Source organism: Capra hircus, chromosome 9, assembly GCF_001704415.2.
Source record: "Capra hircus breed San Clemente chromosome 9, ASM170441v1, whole genome shotgun sequence".
NCBI classification, from domain to species: domain Eukaryota; kingdom Metazoa; phylum Chordata; class Mammalia; order Artiodactyla; family Bovidae; genus Capra; species Capra hircus.
The window spans coordinates 58549185-58567595 of record NC_030816.1 but is presented as its reverse complement, the minus strand read 5'-3'; the positions used below and the strand labels follow the sequence as shown (position 1 = coordinate 58567595).

General features: G+C 38.5%; 1 protein-coding gene across 8 annotated transcripts in view; it reads right to left on the bottom strand.

Moving 5' to 3' along the window:
• The window catches only part of EYA4 (EYA transcriptional coactivator and phosphatase 4), a 323104-nt gene that overhangs the window by 282165 nt on the left and 22528 nt on the right, over positions 1 to 18411 (bottom strand). For all 8 annotated transcript variants that reach the window (XR_001296092.2, XM_005684775.2, XM_005684778.2 and 5 more), the window contains exon 2: positions 9676 to 9775. Coding sequence is in view for 7 of the 8 variants with exons in the window: in XM_005684775.2 (XP_005684832.1) it covers positions 9676 to 9708 (33 nt within the window). In the remaining variant the exon portion in view is untranslated. The remainder of the gene's footprint in view (positions 1 to 9675; positions 9776 to 18411) is intronic.

Sequence of the window (18411 nt, the reverse complement as noted above, 5' to 3'; positions counted from 1 at the left end):
AGTCGCTCAGTCATGTCTGACTCTGCAACCCCATGAACTGCAGCACGCCAGGCCTCCCTGTCCATCACCAACTCCCGGAATTCACTCAAATTCACGTCCATCGAGTCGGTGATGCCATCCAGCCATCTCATCCTCTGTCGTCCCCTCTTCCTCCTGCCCCAATCCCTCCCAGCATCAGTCTTTTCTAAAGAGTCAACTCTTCGCATGAGGTGGCCAAAGTACTGGAGTTTCAGCTTTAGCATCATTCCTTCCAAAGAACACCCAGGACCGATCTCCTTTAGAATGGACTGGTTATGACAACTTAGAGTGTATTAAAAGGCAAAAGTCTATATGGTCAAAGCTATGGTTTTCCCAGTTGTCTTGTATGGACCATAAAGAGCTGATCCTTTCGAAATGCGGTGCTGGAGAAGATTCTTGAGAGTCCCTTGGACAGCAAGGAGATCAAACCAATCTTTGGGAAATCAACCCAAAATATTCATTGGAAGGACTGGTGCTGAAGCTGAAGCTCCAACACTTTGGCCACCTGATGCAAAGGGCTACTCATTGAAAAAGACCCTGATGCTGGGAAAGATTGATGGCAGGAGGAGAAGAGTGCAACAGAGGACTAGATGGTTGTATGGCAATTCCAACTCCATGGACATGAGTTAGAGCAAATTCCAGAATATACTGAAGGACAGGGAAGCCTGGCGTGCTGCAGTCCATGGGGGCACAATGAGTTGGACATGACTCATGAGTTGTTCAGCTTGTTGTTCAGAACAACAACTTTGATAGAAAATAAAGAAGTGAATGATGTTTGAATACCTATTTGGCTGTAAGCTGGCTTTTTCTTCTAAAAAGGGTTAATCCAGTTTTCAGTAACCCAGATATAATATTTGATCATTCGGAAACTTGAAATAAGGGAATTCACTGGCTTTGGTAACATATACTAACTGTGGCATAACTCAGTGCTTACAGATGTTATGGTTATGGTTGTGTTAGAATCAAGCTGCTGTCTTATGTAAACTGTCATCTGTAAATGTGAATGCCCTAGAGCTCAGTCCTTTCAATTTATCTCTATCTAGACTTAATCTCTTGGTGATATCAACCAATAATAGTTCTTTAAATATCATCAGTACCCTGAAGCCTCCCAAATTTATATTTCAAGTTCAACGTTCCCTCCCAGGTTCCAAATGTTACAACTGACTCCCCACTCATTTTTCAAATAGTAGGTAAAACTCATTATGTCCCTTTAACCCAGTTGCTTTAATTTTTTCCTGGGATGCTGTCCTTCATGCAGGGACTCCACAATTGAGTCTTCCTCCATCTTGGAGACCAACCATCTTTACCTGTCACCTCCTCCTCATTTTCCAAACTCTAGGCAAACATAGAGACTACAGAATCAGGCACAGGTTTCTCACTGCCTCAGTCTGGAAATAATGCGTACATCTCTTTCCTTAAACTAGTTATACCACCCTGTCTAAGGGTAAGGAGTCCAGGAAGGATAGTCTCAGATGCACCAGAAAAAAGTATGAAACAGAATTGGTGAAAGCATAGCAATAACTCTGTTGCCGGGTCTAAAACTGAACTCCTGATCTACAGGCTCAACCTGTTCTTTGTAACTCAATCCATCTCAGTAAATGCCTAACCCCATCCTTCCCACTGCTCAGGACAAAGACCTGGAAGTCAAGGTCTTTCTTTCACAATCCACATCCAACCTATCAGCAAGTCCTCTCAGCTCTAGGTTCAAACCATATCCTGAATTCAACCATTTCTCACTACTTCTACTGTTATCTTGTCCATTTCACATCTGAATGTTTAGAATAGCCCAGTTTCTACTCTTGACCTCAAAGAGACCATTTTCAACACAGCAGACATTCTGATCTTTTAAAAACTTAAATCTCATCATGACATCCCTAAGCTCAGCCTCAAATTATTTCCCATGTAACTCAAGCTCTTATAATGGCCTAAACACCTCTACACAATCTGTCTCCTCACCTGCACACTCCTATCATGATCACTTCCTTATCTCTCCCCTTTACCACCCCACTACTGGCACCAACACTGGCCTCCTTTCTATTCCTTGACCATATCAGGTATGGTGCCATCTCACTTTTTTCATAGTTACTGTTCCTTCTAACCAAAACTCACTTTCCCCAGATACCCAGGTGGCTCCTTCAAGTCTTTGCACAATGCCATCTTCTCAGTGACAGTTTCAGTTCAGTTCAGTGGCTCAATCGTGTCCATGTGACCCCATGGACTGCAGCATGCCAAGCTTCCCTGTCCTTCACCAACTCCTGGAGCTTGCTCAAACTCATGTCCATCAAGTCAGTGATGCCAATCAACCATCTCATCCTCTGTCATCCCCTTCTCCTCCTGCCTTCAATCTTTCCCAGTATCATGGGCTTTTTCAATGAGTCAGTTATTCACATCAGGTGGCCAAACTATTGGAGCTTCAGCATCAGTCCTTCCAATGAATATTCAGGACTGATTTCCTTCAGGAAGCCCCCCTGACTATTCTTCAAAGCCCACACCTTGCCCCACCCACACACCTTAGCTCCAGAATGTCCTGTCCCTCTCCCTGCTTTATTTGGTTTTTCTGGATGCACTATTTCTTTCTAGTATCTAATATTGTTTTCCTGTTCATCTCTCCCTGCTAAAGTATAATAAACTCCATGAGAATCATATTTGTCTATTTTGTCCACTGAGTATCTCCAACATTTAAAACCATGCTTCAAATATAGCAGCTCCCCACAAATATTCATTGAGTAAATCAGTAGCCATTGCCCAAATTTCATTTTAAACTATTGATAACTCTAGAACTTAACAACTTACAACCATATATTAAGTTAAAACTTGGGCAGGACAGAAATTGTAATATACTAATCGTTTAAACTTTAGCAAAGTTCCTGACAGAGAGTAAACAGTAATTACTGGTTTAATCGAATCTGTTGAATTATTACCAATTTTAATACATTCTGCTATCTTTCCACTCCCTGTTCTAAAGATTTAGCTGTGACAATTGTGTGGCTGACTTCCAATCATAGTGGAATAACCTACATTTCCCTCCATATTTTAAAAATCTTTTCCTTTTGGTTAAATAATTTGAAATCAAGTTGCACTGTGACAAGGTTGTGACAGCTAGAAAGCTATGATGATGAAGTGTGAGCTTGCCAGCTCTTATTCCAGAATCCATGCTGCTGCACACATTGTCTTACCTGCTTTCATCAACATAAATGGTTTTCAGATGCTTCAGTACGTCTGATGTCTCAAAGACACTTCTTGGTAATTTCGCCATTTAGGTACTCTTTTATCTAATTGCGAAGTAAAGCTATAACTGGTAATTGGGAGCTACATCAATTCTGAAACTGACTCAACTTTAAGCAGAATTCTGTTGAATTCTGAAGTACATTGTCTAGTTGGATGGTATAAAAATTACATGTTATAAATATGGTTCTTTTAACTAATTAAAAGGCCAGGTTCTTCCAAACAGATTTGTAGCCTCAAAACCAATAAGCTGATTTTGGCTATATCTGAATAAAATACACTGTGTGCATGATGCTTAAATTGATTAGACTATCCAAAATAAAAAACAATAGAAGACTAATAGGATCTCTAGATATTGATAATGCTTTACTACCAAAAATGAAAACGTGATTTTAAACTGAAACTAATAAAAATAATTCTTTTCTTGCATAGAGTTGAAACACTGACAGAAGCTGTTGATTCTGAAGCTCTACATCGACATGGGAAGTTTGTTGGTATATTCAATTCCATACAACAGTTAAAAACCTGTCCAAATAGCTCAGAGAGCAGTTCAGGTTTTAAAGATGATCTAGTGGCTACAGGCAAAAATGACATTGTAGAATCTCTAAGAATAAAGAGCTGAGGAATAATTCTAAAGTCATTTGGTAGTCCAGGGGTGAAAAACAGACAGAAAAGAGGTTTATTAAGCTAACTCTGGAATGTTAATATGTATTATTAAATTAGCAGGTTTGATGCTAGAAAATAAACACTAGTTATGTCTACATATATATATATACATGAACTTCAAAATACTGCTGAAACACATGATGTAAAATATGAATCCAAGGGATGTGACTTAATTCAGACCTCACTAATTGAAATATGTCATCAGTAATGTAAGTTAACTGATTCAGTAATAATGTAGGAAAATTCAGGCCCTTAAATTTTAATATTAGGGAATGCAATTGTATCATAAACTGTAATTCATTTTACCTCATTTTATTTAGTAAACACTAACATTTTACTATGTAACATATAGTACTTAAACTTATAAACAATATTTTTTTAAACCTTCTAGCTTGATGGTAAATTTAGGCCAAATGCCCTCTCACCTTGATATGAATAAGTCAGACTAGAAAAAAATCTGTGGAAAACTTTAAAAAAGACTACAACTTTTCAGTGTGTAAGGATACTCTAGGAGCTATAAAAACATAAATACTGATTAGTCATTATTTGAATACAAAGAATATATTTCAGAGTATCAAAGGAATTTCTGATTGTTAGTATAAATACTGCCCTGCATAATCTATATTCATGTTTATTTCTATTAATAAGAGCAACATGTCATTAAAAACTGTAGTGAGCTATAACTGGATATAACAAACTGCTTCTAAGTAATTATAAAGTTCTTCAAATATGAAAGTTAAATTGCACTTTAATTGTTTACCTCTTAAAATTTCCTAGATCCTCTAAACCAGACTGCAAAAAGTAATCCTGCTGCTGCTGCTGCTAAGCCACTTCAGTCATGACCGACTCTGTGCGACCCCATAGACGGCAGCCCACCAGGCTCTCCCGTCCCTGAGATTCTCCAGGCAAGAACACTGGAGTGGGTTGCCATTTCCTTCTCCAATACATGAAAGTGAAAAGTGAAAGTGAAGTCACTCAGTCGTGTCAGACTCTTCGCGACCCCATGGACTGCAGCCCACCAGGCTCCTCTGTCCACGGGACTTTCCAGGCAAGAGTACTGGAGTGGGGTGCCATTGCCTTATCCAAAAGTAATCCAGATAAATGCAAAAAAAAAAAAATACTAAGGACCAAAATTTCTTTTGATCACATGCTGTTAAAAACTAGTGTTACATGTTATACGCAACTGTTTTAAATAAGTGATATATGAATTCATGAGTCAGCAAATCCATTCTGAGAATAACATCTTGGCTTTCTAAAATTTGTCAGGCTATTCACTAACACACCTTACTAACAGTATATAAAAGCTTTTGAAGAAAACATTTATTGAATGTCAGTAAGAATTGTGCTAAGAAGGAAGGATACAAGAAGATCAAGACCCATTATTACTCTTAAGTAGTTTATAATCTAGTAGAGAGGCAAATAAACAGATAAGATTTCAGCTCTGTGGGGTAAGTCCTGGGGTAGAGAGGTAAATGCCAAAGGGTACAGCAGCACAGAGCAGGGGCCCTGACCCAGTGCAGCTGACTGCCTGGGAAAGAAGGAGGAAACCTGAGAGCCTTACTCGAGGGAGTGAAACCCGTAGCGAGTCTTCAAGATTTACATGTTCTCCAGTGAGGAAGAGGCTCATCTGGGAAGAGGCTAGAGTACTAGCAAAGACATAGAAACCACAGAGAGCCTGTGAGATTCAGGGAACCAAGAGAAGCCAAAACTAAAACTATAGACACAGGCAAGCAATGAAGTCTGAGTTCTTTACTACACACTTTGGATTTTTCTCTGGAAGGCAAGAAAGAGCCTGTGAAGGTTATTAAATAGAATAAGGATGGGATTAGATATGTAAAGGGCTTCCCTGAAAGCTCAGTTGGTAAAGAATCCACCTGCAATGTAGGAGACCCCTGTTCGACCCCTTGGTCCAGAAGATCCGCTGGAGAAGGGAGAGCACCCTCTCCAGTATTCTTGGGCTTCTCTTGCGGCTCAGCTGGTAAAGAATCCGCCTGCAATGCAGGAGATCTAGATTCAATCCCTGGGTTGGGAAAATCCCCTGGAGAAGGAAAAGGCTACCCATTTTAGTATTCTGGCCTGGAGAATTCCATGGACTATACAGTCCATGGGGTCACAAAGAGTTAGACACGACTGGACTGAGTGAATTTCACCTCAAATATGTAAATTAGAAAGACCACTCTAGAAAAAACTTAAAGCAGAAAAATACAGGAGATAAAAATAAAGATCCAAAATAAGGATTTGGAACCAAAAGAACAACTTTGAGAGATACTGAAAATTAAGAATGATAGGATTTTGAAATGGGCTTGAAGGAGAAAAGGATGACTTCCAGTTTTCCAAATGAACTTACTCAGTAGCTGATGATGCCATCCACTGAGATGGAAGAGAGGAGTAAGGGGGAAAAACTGGGAGAGGAAAGCTGGTAGGTTCAGTTCAGTTATCTGCTGAGTGTACAGACCCTTGTGCTCCAAGGCAGCTATGTCTCCTGGAAGGCAGCTGAATTTGCAAGAATGAACACACATACTCATTAAAAACCAACTGATTTTAGGGCCAGATAAAAATAGCTGAAACTCCAGTACTTTGGCCACTTGATGCGAAGAAATGACTCATTGCAAAAGACCCTGATGCTAGGAAAGATTGAAGGTGGGAGGAGAAGGGGATGACAGAGGATGAGATGGTTGGATGGCATCACCAACTCGATGGACATAAGTTTGAATAAGCTCCAGAAGTTGGTGATGGACAGGGAAGCCTGGCGTGCTGAAGTCCATGGGGTCACAAAGAGTCAGACACAACTGAACAATTGAACTGAAAAATAGGTTTGATTCTAATCTCTGCTACTTAAAAGCTGGTTGACCTTAATATTCTCTATGCCACAGTTTTCTTATCTGTAAAATGGTGACCGTAACAAACACGAAGCAAGGATATGGTAAGGATTGAAGTCAGTATACAGAAAATGCTAGATGAGCATAAAATGTGCAATAAATGACACCTCTTGCTACATCTATGCCTAGAGAAAAAACTATTTTTTGAAGTAAAATAGCTATGATATAAGTAAATTCTCTCATTTTATTATGAACTTTTTAAAAATTTCAGCCTATTTATCCTATATCTTAATAATGCCAAGCATTTTTTCAAAAAGCTTTGAGACATTAATCTATACACTCTGCAAGATTTAAAGTTATTTAAAGATTTCATTCAAGTAGGAATCATTTCACCCTAATGAGAGTTTATTCTATGGTGATGAAAGTCCAAACAGGAAAATTCAAATGCATTTAAGGTATGTGGATGTAATGGGGAAAGCTTTGGACTTGGAGTCAGAAGACTGCTGTGAAGTCCCAACTCTGACTTGGGACTTAATAGTCCCAAGCATCCCTTTACACATGCACAAGATGAACAGATTGGCCTGCATGTTCTGCTAAGTCTAAGGATGCTGAAGGAGAAGGATTTATGATGTTTACAAAATTAAAGCCATTAAGCCATGAACCCTTAACACAAACTTCACATTTCCTGTGGGTTAAAAGAGACGAACCCACTCCTGATAACCAGAGAGCAGAGGCTTCCATTCTGACTCTGATCAGATCATCATCTGCAGGGGGAGAGTTTAGTACTGGGGAGGGAGAAAAAGAGAGGAGAATGAGAGCAATCTTTTCTTCTCTTGAAATCTCTTCCATTCCTACCACCAATTCAGCAGCTGGGTTTAAGCTGAAAGACCAGAAGGTCAGTCACTCAATATTTCTGATTCTCAAACCTGGCTGAACATGAACAACACCAAGAACTTAATTTTTTTTTTAAATACTAAATTCCACAGCATTAAAATATCACTAGGAGTAAAACCTATACGATTTACAGGGGTTGAGTTTCATTTTATAAAAGGTGATATGAAGCATCTTGTATAATAACCTCACTCTACTGTTAAACCTAAGACTATATTGTCTTTAGCGTCATTTAACTGTGCTGAATCAAAAATTTGTTCTTAAGTATACACACACACACCCTAAGGTAATTAACTGGGTCATCCTGGTTTGCCGGGACTCTACCGGCTTTAGCTTTGAAAGTTCCAAGTCACGGGAAACTCCTGGGTCCCTGGAAAACAGGGACAGTAGGTCAATCTAGCTCACATGTGCACGCATGCATGCACACACAGACACACACACACACACACATCCTTACACAGAAGGACACAAACTTTTAAGTAATGCCCGGTGTGTCAGAACAAAGTACAGATAGACAGTAGCCCTCTCATGAAGCATCGCCACTAAGATGACGTCATCATTCACTCAGGTACATGGTCACACTTACAGACCTCAGATGCCACTGGGATCAAAAGACAGGCAGTGAATGGCATGAGTGACGTATCATCATGCTGACTACCACCCATTTCACTAGAGCCCATGCTACTAATATTTAAGTTCAATAACCAGCATTTAAAAAAACTACTTTGAAGCCCCTGCTTCCCTACTGCCTTTTGTCTACTTTTGTAAAAACTCAGGCATTTTTTGAGGAATAACCTCTACTATTTGATGAATTTTTTAACAGTCTTTGTAATTTTTTGCTAAATTTTTCCTGCAATGATACCAGGTGAAATTAAATAATAATATATAAAGACATTAGACAATGGTCATATCTGTCTATAAATTAAAAACTCGATTATCATGTCATTTAAATGAAACACTAATAGAAAACAAACTAACTTGGAAAGACATCTATATATCAGAACGCACATTACTCTGAATTTTAAAATTGAACTCATTTCAGAAATCATTTCCAGAACCATATTATTATAACAAATATACTGTCCTTTGTTGCCTAATGGGAACATAAGATTCTAAGATCTAGTCATGATCATATAAGCAAATGATACACACATGGTAAGTATACATCTCCTCATTTGTGACATCACTAATTGTCTGTGGGCAGAACAGCTGGGATGCAACTGACGGTACTGTGGGAGTGGGGAGTGGAGGGAGAACCTCCCACTGACTCCCACTGCACATGCTGAAGGACTAGTATCACAAAGACACTACTAATAAATTAGGAGGAAAGGCTATATAAGTCCTTTCTCATTGATAAATCTGAATTTTAGAATGGTTGCCACCAACCTCGTGCATTCCTCCCTGGGCAAAGTGAAAGTCGCTCAGTTATGTCTGACTCTTTGCGACTCCATGGACTATACAGTCCATGGAATTCTCCAGGCCAGAATACTGGAGTGGGCAGCCTTTCCCTTCTCCAGGGGATCTTCCCAACCCAGGGATCAAACCCGGGTGTCCCGCATTGCAGGTGGATTCTTTATCAGCTAAGCCACAAGGAAGCCCTGCAAAGACCTTAGCAAAATAAGGAAATCCCTTCAGGACTGTGGTTGCCATCCTCAAAGTGAACAATAGGCATGCAAGTGATATGCTTCACTTTTCATACTTCTGGCATTCATCCCCACATGCACCATCCAAGTACCTCTGGAATAAAACCCAATAAAGGAGGTGTGTAAAACTGTTTCGACAATAAAAAAACACTTTGCACAATTTCAATGCCCTCATCTTTCTATCATTGTCTTTACAAGTAGACAATCAAGGAAGACCTCAAAATATGATATCATTAAGCAGAAACAGTATACATTTCCAAAGGCATGTTTTATGATCTTGAAAAAGGATTCAAAATTTGACTAAAAATATGTTTAACAAAAACTTGCTTTTTACAATATATCCCTTCCAGTATGATTTTGAGTCGTCTTACCACAACATTTTTCAGTAAAACTGAGATTGAATTACGACTTACGGATTGCTCATTTAAATCCTGGGAGTCTTCCATGTGGTTTTCTTACTTCTCCTGCCACCCCCCAAGTAGAAGCAGCTTCCTCCAATTAAAAATGGACAATCTGAAACAAAACAATGAAAACAAAGTGGAAAAATGAAAAAGTTATCTTTTAAAATTATTTGTAAAATTACTAAAACTTTGATTCATGTGATAATCTGTAGACACGTTATTTTTCAAGAACAAAATTTCTTAGTATTGTTCCCGTATCTGATAGAAATGATGACCTTGAAAATCACATCATAGTAATACTGAGATAAGTAAACAGCTACTTAGGCATTCTGCAGATAAACAAAAGTATCTGAGGACAACTTCAGAGACCCAGGGTGGAGTAAACACCCAGTGTGCTATTTTGCTGAGAGAGGTCTGTCATTAAGCAATTGACGGATTAAAAATTAAAAGTCTGTGTTTTGTGTTAGTTGCTCAGTTGTATCCAACTCTTTGAGACCCCATGAACTGTCGCCTGCCAGGCTCCTCTGTCCGTGGGATTCTCCAAGCAGTAATACTGGAGTGGGTTGCCATTTCCTTCTCCAAAAGTCTGCATTAACCATTCATTTTCAAAAGAATATAATATTGAAAAAATATAATGCGTATTTTAATATGACAGCTCTATACTACAGGAAAATTTGTCTTAATTGCCAGATGATCAAATTCTGCTCTAAAAAATATAATGTGATAAAATGCATGCACAAGTTTTTAAAAAGAATGAAAATAAGACTATCATGATAAAAAGGTGGTACAGAAATATATAAGAAGGAAAACTGGTCAGTAAACTACTCAAAAAATGTTCATCTTTACTTGATATAATACATTAAAAACTTTCCAGGCAAACTAAAGTCTAAATATACTCTAAGAAAAACAGGCATATATATTTTAAATTCCCATATAGAGAAGACTTATATAATAGAAGAAATGGAATATAACACAAAAAAAGCCAAACACCCCCTTGAGTTCCCCCCCGCACACACACAGTCACAATTAAAAGATACATGAAAATATAAAAGTATCTCTGCAAATATCAAACATAATAAGCTAATGTCCTTGACATAATAAAGAGCTCTTACAATCTAAACAGAAAAGCATGTGCACTCCTACAGAAAAATGGTCAATCACAACAAAACAATGTTCAAGCTCACTAATCTATGAAATGTACTTTAAATTAGTAATGATACATTTCTAGCCCTTCATAGTCTAATTCTAAAATAAAATTAAAAGAATATGAGTTTATAAAAAGATCTCTATAAAAAAGTGTTCATTATAGGCATAAACACAGATATAAATTATTAAACTTACATTTCAAGGAATATTTAGAGACATCAAAAGTTTTCAAAGATATCATTTAAGTGGAAAATAAATATTCCAGTCTGCAGAAACAATATGTTCCCAACTCACTTTACAGAACATTCAACATATTGGAGGGGTTTTACTTGGTTTTAAGTATTCCCTACTACAACTAGAGAGACGTGGTTTTAGTTTCTTTTCTTTTTTGCCCTGCAGTACAGTCTTTAATAAACCAGTTACTTTCTTTATTAGAACATAAGATGTTTTAAAATGTACATTGTTTTACATATACACAAACACAGAGACACAAAGATTCTTTTCTAAAATTTTCTCTAATTTAAATTTTTAAATTTTTAGAAGTCATAAAATGGGAATGGCAACTTATATGTAAGTATTGTGACAGTCTCAGTAAGAAACTGATTACAAATACTCCAAAACCAGAAAGGTGCCATTTTTAAAGAAAAGCACTATTTTAAAGGGCATTTAAGGTGGGGATGAGGAAGCGTAGATATTAACATACTGAAAGGTGTTATAGTATACATCTGAATTTAGGAAGATAGGTAGGCAGGGAGTTCTAGATTTAAAGACGTCACTCTTTGTGTTGGAGGTGACCCTGAGAAATGGTGATGTGAAAAAGCCCAGCTTTTTCCTTTTCACCTCGCATCTTCGTCTTTCTTCTCCCACTCTCCCCCATCTCCTTACAGACCCTTGCATCACATCTGGTTTTCCCTCCCTGTCCTGCTTCTTGCTGATCTCTGGCTTGCTCCTCCCATCCAAGCGGACCTCCTGATCCTTGGCCCCATCACTCTGGCCCACCCTTGCCTTGGATAAGGTGCACAACTTAGGAAATGTGGCCACTAGTCCAACCGATGTTAAACTGCTAAGATTCTACACCTGCCAGCATCATGAGCCCTTCCTCTCTCTTGCAGGAAGAAACTGTGATGGATTATTTCCTTTACAGCTATTTTCTCCCTGCTACCTGGACAATAAATTAGCCAAGCACTCTCTTAAAGGGGGAATCTGATGTTCCTTTTCATCTAATAGATGGGTAAGATGAATGGCAAAAATACTGTACCAGAGTATCAAGGGAAGAAACACTAAATTCAGCTATGTAAAAACAAAACCAAAACTTTTTATTTCTGAATAGAGAAAAACAGCCCGCAAAATAAAAAGATACAACAGATTATGAAAAATATCTTCAATAAATACTATAAAGATGACTTTAAAAACAAAAATATTGCTAAGACAAGGTTTAAGGAACTATTAAATGACTAAGCAAAGATATGAAAAATCATTATTTAAAATGTAAGTAATAAATAAATATTTGAAAAAGTATTCACTTTCACAGTTGCCAAAATATGCAAACTTAAGCAACAAGTATACAGTTTGGATTCCTATACATATCTTCAATAACTAACCATTTTAAATATTAATACTCAGTGTCAGAAAGGATACAGTGAAAATGGTGTCCTCATTCAACTGCCACTGATAATGCCAAGTTTTCTAATATTTTTAGAAAGCCGTCTGTCACTGCATTTTAAAATATGTCTAAACTCTTTTACCCAATGTATCAACTTTCCTAGGGAGTAAACTATTTGCTTCCAAAAGTGACAAGGTATTCACTACAGTGGCATTCATGATAAAAAAAATGAGATGTAGTTTCATCTTTGCAGGCATCAATTAAACAAATTATGGTCAATAAATTTAATATAAATGCAAAACCCCAAAGTGCAATTATAAATATGACATGAAAAGCAAAAAATACTGATTATATAGTAAGTTAAAAAAATCGGAACACAAAATTTTAGCTATGCTAATACTAATGTAAATTTAGTGTGTATTTGGGTATTGGCTAAAAGGAAACATTAAAAATATACATATTTTGATTAAGAATTATGTCTTTGTCTTCACATATTTTGATTATTGTTTATTTTATTGCCTGTTTGCAATAAATTATATTTTTTTTCCACCATAATAGAGGAAGACAGAATAAGTAAAACCAAATGATGCTAAAATGATTTCCCAAGATCAGCGAACAATGAATGGGAATTTTCCAAGCAGTAGACTCTATCTTCAAATGAACTCTGTGTCTTTCTCTAGGAAATAAATTTCAAAATCAGAGTAATTTCTTTAAGGCAAGTATTCTTTATCCTATTTATTAGTGTCATCTACAGCACCTATCTCAGTGTCTGGTAAGCATTATGTGGTTAATATTGACTGACTGAATGACAAAATTAATGGATGAAATCATACATAATGTATTTGGCAATGCAAACAAAAAGTGTAAACAGCCATATATCTTAATTTTGAAAACTCTATCTCAAATATGTGGCTATTTTAAGAAAAATGCTGTGCTTTTCAGGTAGAATATTGTAACTTTTCAAAAAATTTAATATTGAAATTAGCTCACCAGGTATTTTCCTTTTTGCCTGACACAGTACCTGGTGGACTAATCTCAATATTAAATTTTCAGCTTCCCTGGTGGCTCAGATGGTAAAGAATCTGCGACCAACGCAGGAGACCTGGGTTTGATCCCTGTGTTCGGAAGATCCCCTGAAGGAAATGGCAATCCACTCCAGTATTCTTGCCTGGAAAATTCCATGGTGAGAGGAGCCTGGCAGGCTACAGTCCACAGGGTCGCAAAGAGTCAGCCACAACTGAGCAACTGAGCACACATACACAACAATAAAATACTTATTATAAGACGACTATTATAATCAAATGTAGCCTATTATTTATTTATAACATAGTATGTCATTTTAGTTTCCTAAAGTTGCTGTTATAGAGTACTAAGATTAGGTGGCTTGAACAACAGAAATCTATTCTCTCATAGTTCTGACAGTACGAGGTCCTAAATTAACACACTGGAAGATTCATGCCGTCTCTGGAGGCTCTAGAAAGGAATCATTCTTTGTCTCTTCCTAATTTCTGGTGTTTGCCAGTAATCCTTAGCATCCCCTGCCTTGTAGATGCATCTTAGTGTGGCCATCACACAATATTCTCCTGCCTATCTCTCTAAAGAACTTCTTCTGTATGTGCGTCTCTCTACCCAAATTTCCCTATTCTTACAGGTACACCAGCCACTGGACTAGAACCCACTCTAATCTGGTCAAATCTCATTTTAACTCGATTACATCTACAAAGACCCTATTTCCAAGTAAGGTAGCATTCCTAAGTAAGGGGGTTAGAACTTAAACCTATCCTTTGGGAAAAACAATTCAACCCAAAACACATGTACAATGATCACACTAAAATAATATTAAGATGTGATCAAGGTTTAAATGTAGAAGATTGAAGGCAGGAGGAGAAGGGGATCACAAAGGATAACATGTTTGGATGGCATCACAAGCTCGATGGACATGAGTTTGAGCAAGCCCCAGGAATTGGTGATGGACAGGGAAGCCTGGCGTTCTGCAGTTCATAGGTCTCAAAGAGTCGAATACAACTGAGCAATTTAACTGAAAACATAGCATTTCCAGAAAAGATACACAAGAATTAAATTAAGGATATCGATCACTAGGAAAGAACTGATCATATTCTAGAAGGACCACCATCTCTGGGCACTGGTGCTAACTCAAGTGAAATTAAACATTAAGACAGCCAGAAAACTGTTGAAGGGTAAGAGAATAAAGCAAAGACTAGCCTTTTTCTGTTAACCACTGCTTCAGAATCTACTTAATGTTCCAGTTGGGGAGTTATTTGCATCAATGTTCCATGTTACAACATAATACTTTGCTTTATATTTCCTTAAAATTGAGATTGTTACTTAGTTTAACTGTTTTACGGTAACATGAATTTATTTCTTTGCCAAACACTCTAAAGTACTAAAATATTATGAGCCCAGTGATTTTATATGACTGGACCAAGTAAAACTACCTGGGCTAATTGGAGACACAGTATTATTTTACATCATAATTTTGCAATGGTTGTTATGCTAAGTCCTTTAACATTTAGTATTCACAAATACATGAGAAAAAGACAAGAACATTCTTTAAATCAAATAAGAGAAGTATTACCTCATAATAAAGATATAAAATTAAGGAATAACAGTAACCTCATGCTGTTTTATGAGGCAATAATTTAGTTCCAAGCTCTATTTCAAGGCCATTCTCCCCAAAATGGTAAATTTCGAACAGAAATCACAGCGACCTTACTCATTCTATATTAGATTATTTCTTCTGAACTTAGGTTTTCAACATACAGAAAATTGATCATATCCTTTTCTTGAACTCTGCCCTAGACATAAGGTGGAAACTCCTGTCCCATGGAAAATCAGAATAAAAAAATCATCAAATCATCTAATTTAAACATATAATGAGATTATATGTCAAATATTAAAAACATCTCTCAGAAACGGCCTGAGATACTTAGACTTAGAAATGGCACAGAAAGGACACTGTGCTTTCAAGAAAGAGAAGATGCTGAAAGAAGTAGGAAGAGCTTGTGGAGTCTGTGTGATGTAACCCTAATCCTCTGTCTTTCTAAGCAAACCACCAATAAAAACTAGACTATCCAGGGTGTGTGTGTGTGTGTGTGTGTGTGTGTGTGTGTGTGTGTGTGTGTGTGTTTGCTCAGTCATGTCCGACTCTTCAAGACCCCATGGACTGTAGCCCATCAGGCTCCTCTGTTCATGGAATTCTTCAGGCAGGAATATTGGAGTGGGTTGCCATTTATTCCTCCAGGGGATCTTCCTGACCCAGGGATAGAACCTGAGTCTCATCAATCACCTTCATTGCAGGCAGATTCTTTACCACTCGCACCAACTGGGAAGCCCTTACTCTGGCTAAAGGCAAATGTGAAGGCTGAAGGGGTGCTCCCTGTTTCAGAGCTGGCATGGAACTAAGACAGAAGCTGCAGGCGGTAGGGTGGGGGGGGCTATTCTGCTGGACTATATATACAGATGGCAAGGCCTCCCATTGATCATTAAAGCTTAACACCTGTCACTGACTCCTTGTCACTCCTCTCCACATTCAATAAATGACTTAGCAATACCTCATGGAGTTCATTCAAATCCTTCCATGTTTCTCTCCTCACAGATACTATAGTAGTTCAAGCCATCACCTTCCCTACATTGAAGCAGCAGCTTCCTAAGGGCCCTCCATCCTGCTCCCTGAACCTCATTTTTCACGGCATAGTCAGAGTGATAGCTTTAAAATAAAGATCTGATTATGTTCTCTTCAAATTGTCCAGAGCTTTGTCCCTTCTTTGGGATAAACCATTCTTTCATTGGTGCTACTGCAGCTCTGGCAGTACCTCACTCTGCCAAAATGACCCATGACAGGTGACCAGAAGTCAGCTGCTTTTGTTCCCTGGGGCCATGGACCAAAGTAGAAATTTAGGGAGAGCTCCATCTTCCTTCTCCCTGCGGTCCAGGCTTTATTCCACAGTCCTTGGCATCCCTTCATCCTATCACTACCATCACACTGCTCTGCGGCCAAAGCTTGGGAACTCCACCAGGAGTCTCCTATGAGGGTGCATGCGCAGTAGAGGCTATGTTTGCTTCCTGCTGCAGTGCAAAGGAAAAAGAAGAAGGAAAGAGACTACATTCCCCCACCCATCTTCCAAACGCCTAGTATGCATGCCTATTTGCTAAATTGCTCAGTCATGTCCAGCTGTTTTTGCGACCCTATCAACTATAGCCCACCAGGCTCCTCTGTCCATGAGATTCTCCAAGAATACTGGAGTGGGTTGCCATGCCCTTCTCTAGGGTATCTTACCCACTTCTCTTGCATTAGCAAGCAGGTTCTTTACCACTAGTGCCACCTGGGAAGCCCAAATGTCTAGTACATTCTTAAGGTAAGATATAAAGATTGCACCCCACCCAAACTCTTGTTCTAGCTCCTGTGAAGATTCTGCAGTGAAGATGGAAGTGTGTGGATAGTTCTGTCCATAACCTCTGGCACAGCCCCCATTCTACTCTAGGTGGGGGCTTCAGAGGATTTATTACACATGAAAAGTCTTCTGGACCAAGGCAAGGTGTCTGGCATTCCATTATATTCTATCATTTAGAACAGCTAATCTATTGTTTGACTTGCAGATTATCAAACTGCAAATGAATTTTCAAAAACATTTGTGTATAAAATTAAGGTTTGCTTGCATGAGGGTACTTATCACCTATTGTTGTTGTTTAGTCTCTAAGTGGTGTCCGATGCTTTTGCAACCCCATGGACTGTTTCCTGTCAGGCTCCTCCGTCCATGGGATTTCCCAGGCAAGAATACTGGAGTGGGTTGCCATTTCCTCCTCCAGGGGATCTTCCAGGGATTGAACCTACGAGTCCTACATTGAAGACAGATTCTTTACTGCTGAGCCACCAGGGAAGCCTATATACATCTCTGAAAACCACACTTGACCCGTATTCATCTTATAACACATTAAGTCTCCCAGGACCTTCCTAGTGACATCAAATTACTTCAGTCTAATGACTTGTCACTATCCCTTCCAATGGCTTAGGATGTAGGCCCGAGAAAGTACCAGGCTACTCCTCCATCAGTGGCAAAATCTCTAGCATATAAAACTTGGGAGCTTTTTATTGCCATGAGTAAAAAGCTAATCTGCTAGGGAGAGACAGAAAGGAGCTGACCCAGAAAGAGAAGCAAAAGCGGGAGACGGCAAGAAAGTCCTGGCAGAATTCAAGTCCCTGGATCCTGTTACTCTTGAAACCTCACTGTCTCTGTGCTCTTCCTGCTCCATCGTTGCTCAGTGCTTCGTTGGATTCCATGAGCAATCCTCATAATCTCCAATTAAATTCTCTCCTTTACTAAGAGATTGTCTCACATAAAACTGCAATTGTATAGGAGGTCTAACAAGTTTTATTCCCACTGCATTCCTGAGTTATTATAGCTGGGATCAACTGTCAAGAATGACACTGCCTTTACATCCTCTGCACCAAGTTCCCCTCATTGCCCTCCGAATTTCATTAATGGGTCTCTGAAGCTAGATCAGGCACTGGCTCGTTCCAGCTGCTCAGGAAGCATGCCAGAGAGGGAAGCCAACAGCACAAAGAACACCTAGCTCCAATTCTATGGCCAACTGTTCAGAAAGGTAAGATGGGCATTCTGTGACCATGCACATGACTCTTGTCCCTGCTTGTACAAAAGGAAAACAGAAAAGGTGTCCAATAAACAGATCAAGGTGAACAGTAATGTCTGACTTCAATCTCCTTAAATGAAGTCAAGCTAAAAAGTAGATGCTGAGCTATTTTTGAACTGTTTACAAGATAGGGCATGGATTTTGCAAAATGGTCCATTTAACACAAAATGTTTAAAAATAATGAGGTTAATTTCTCATGCTAAAAAATGATAACAAGCCAAATTTCATGATAATTATGCTTTCCCAGCTGGCACTAGTGGTAAAGAACTCCACTGCCAATGCAGGAGATGCAAGAGACACGGGTTCAATCCCTGGGTAAGGAAGATACC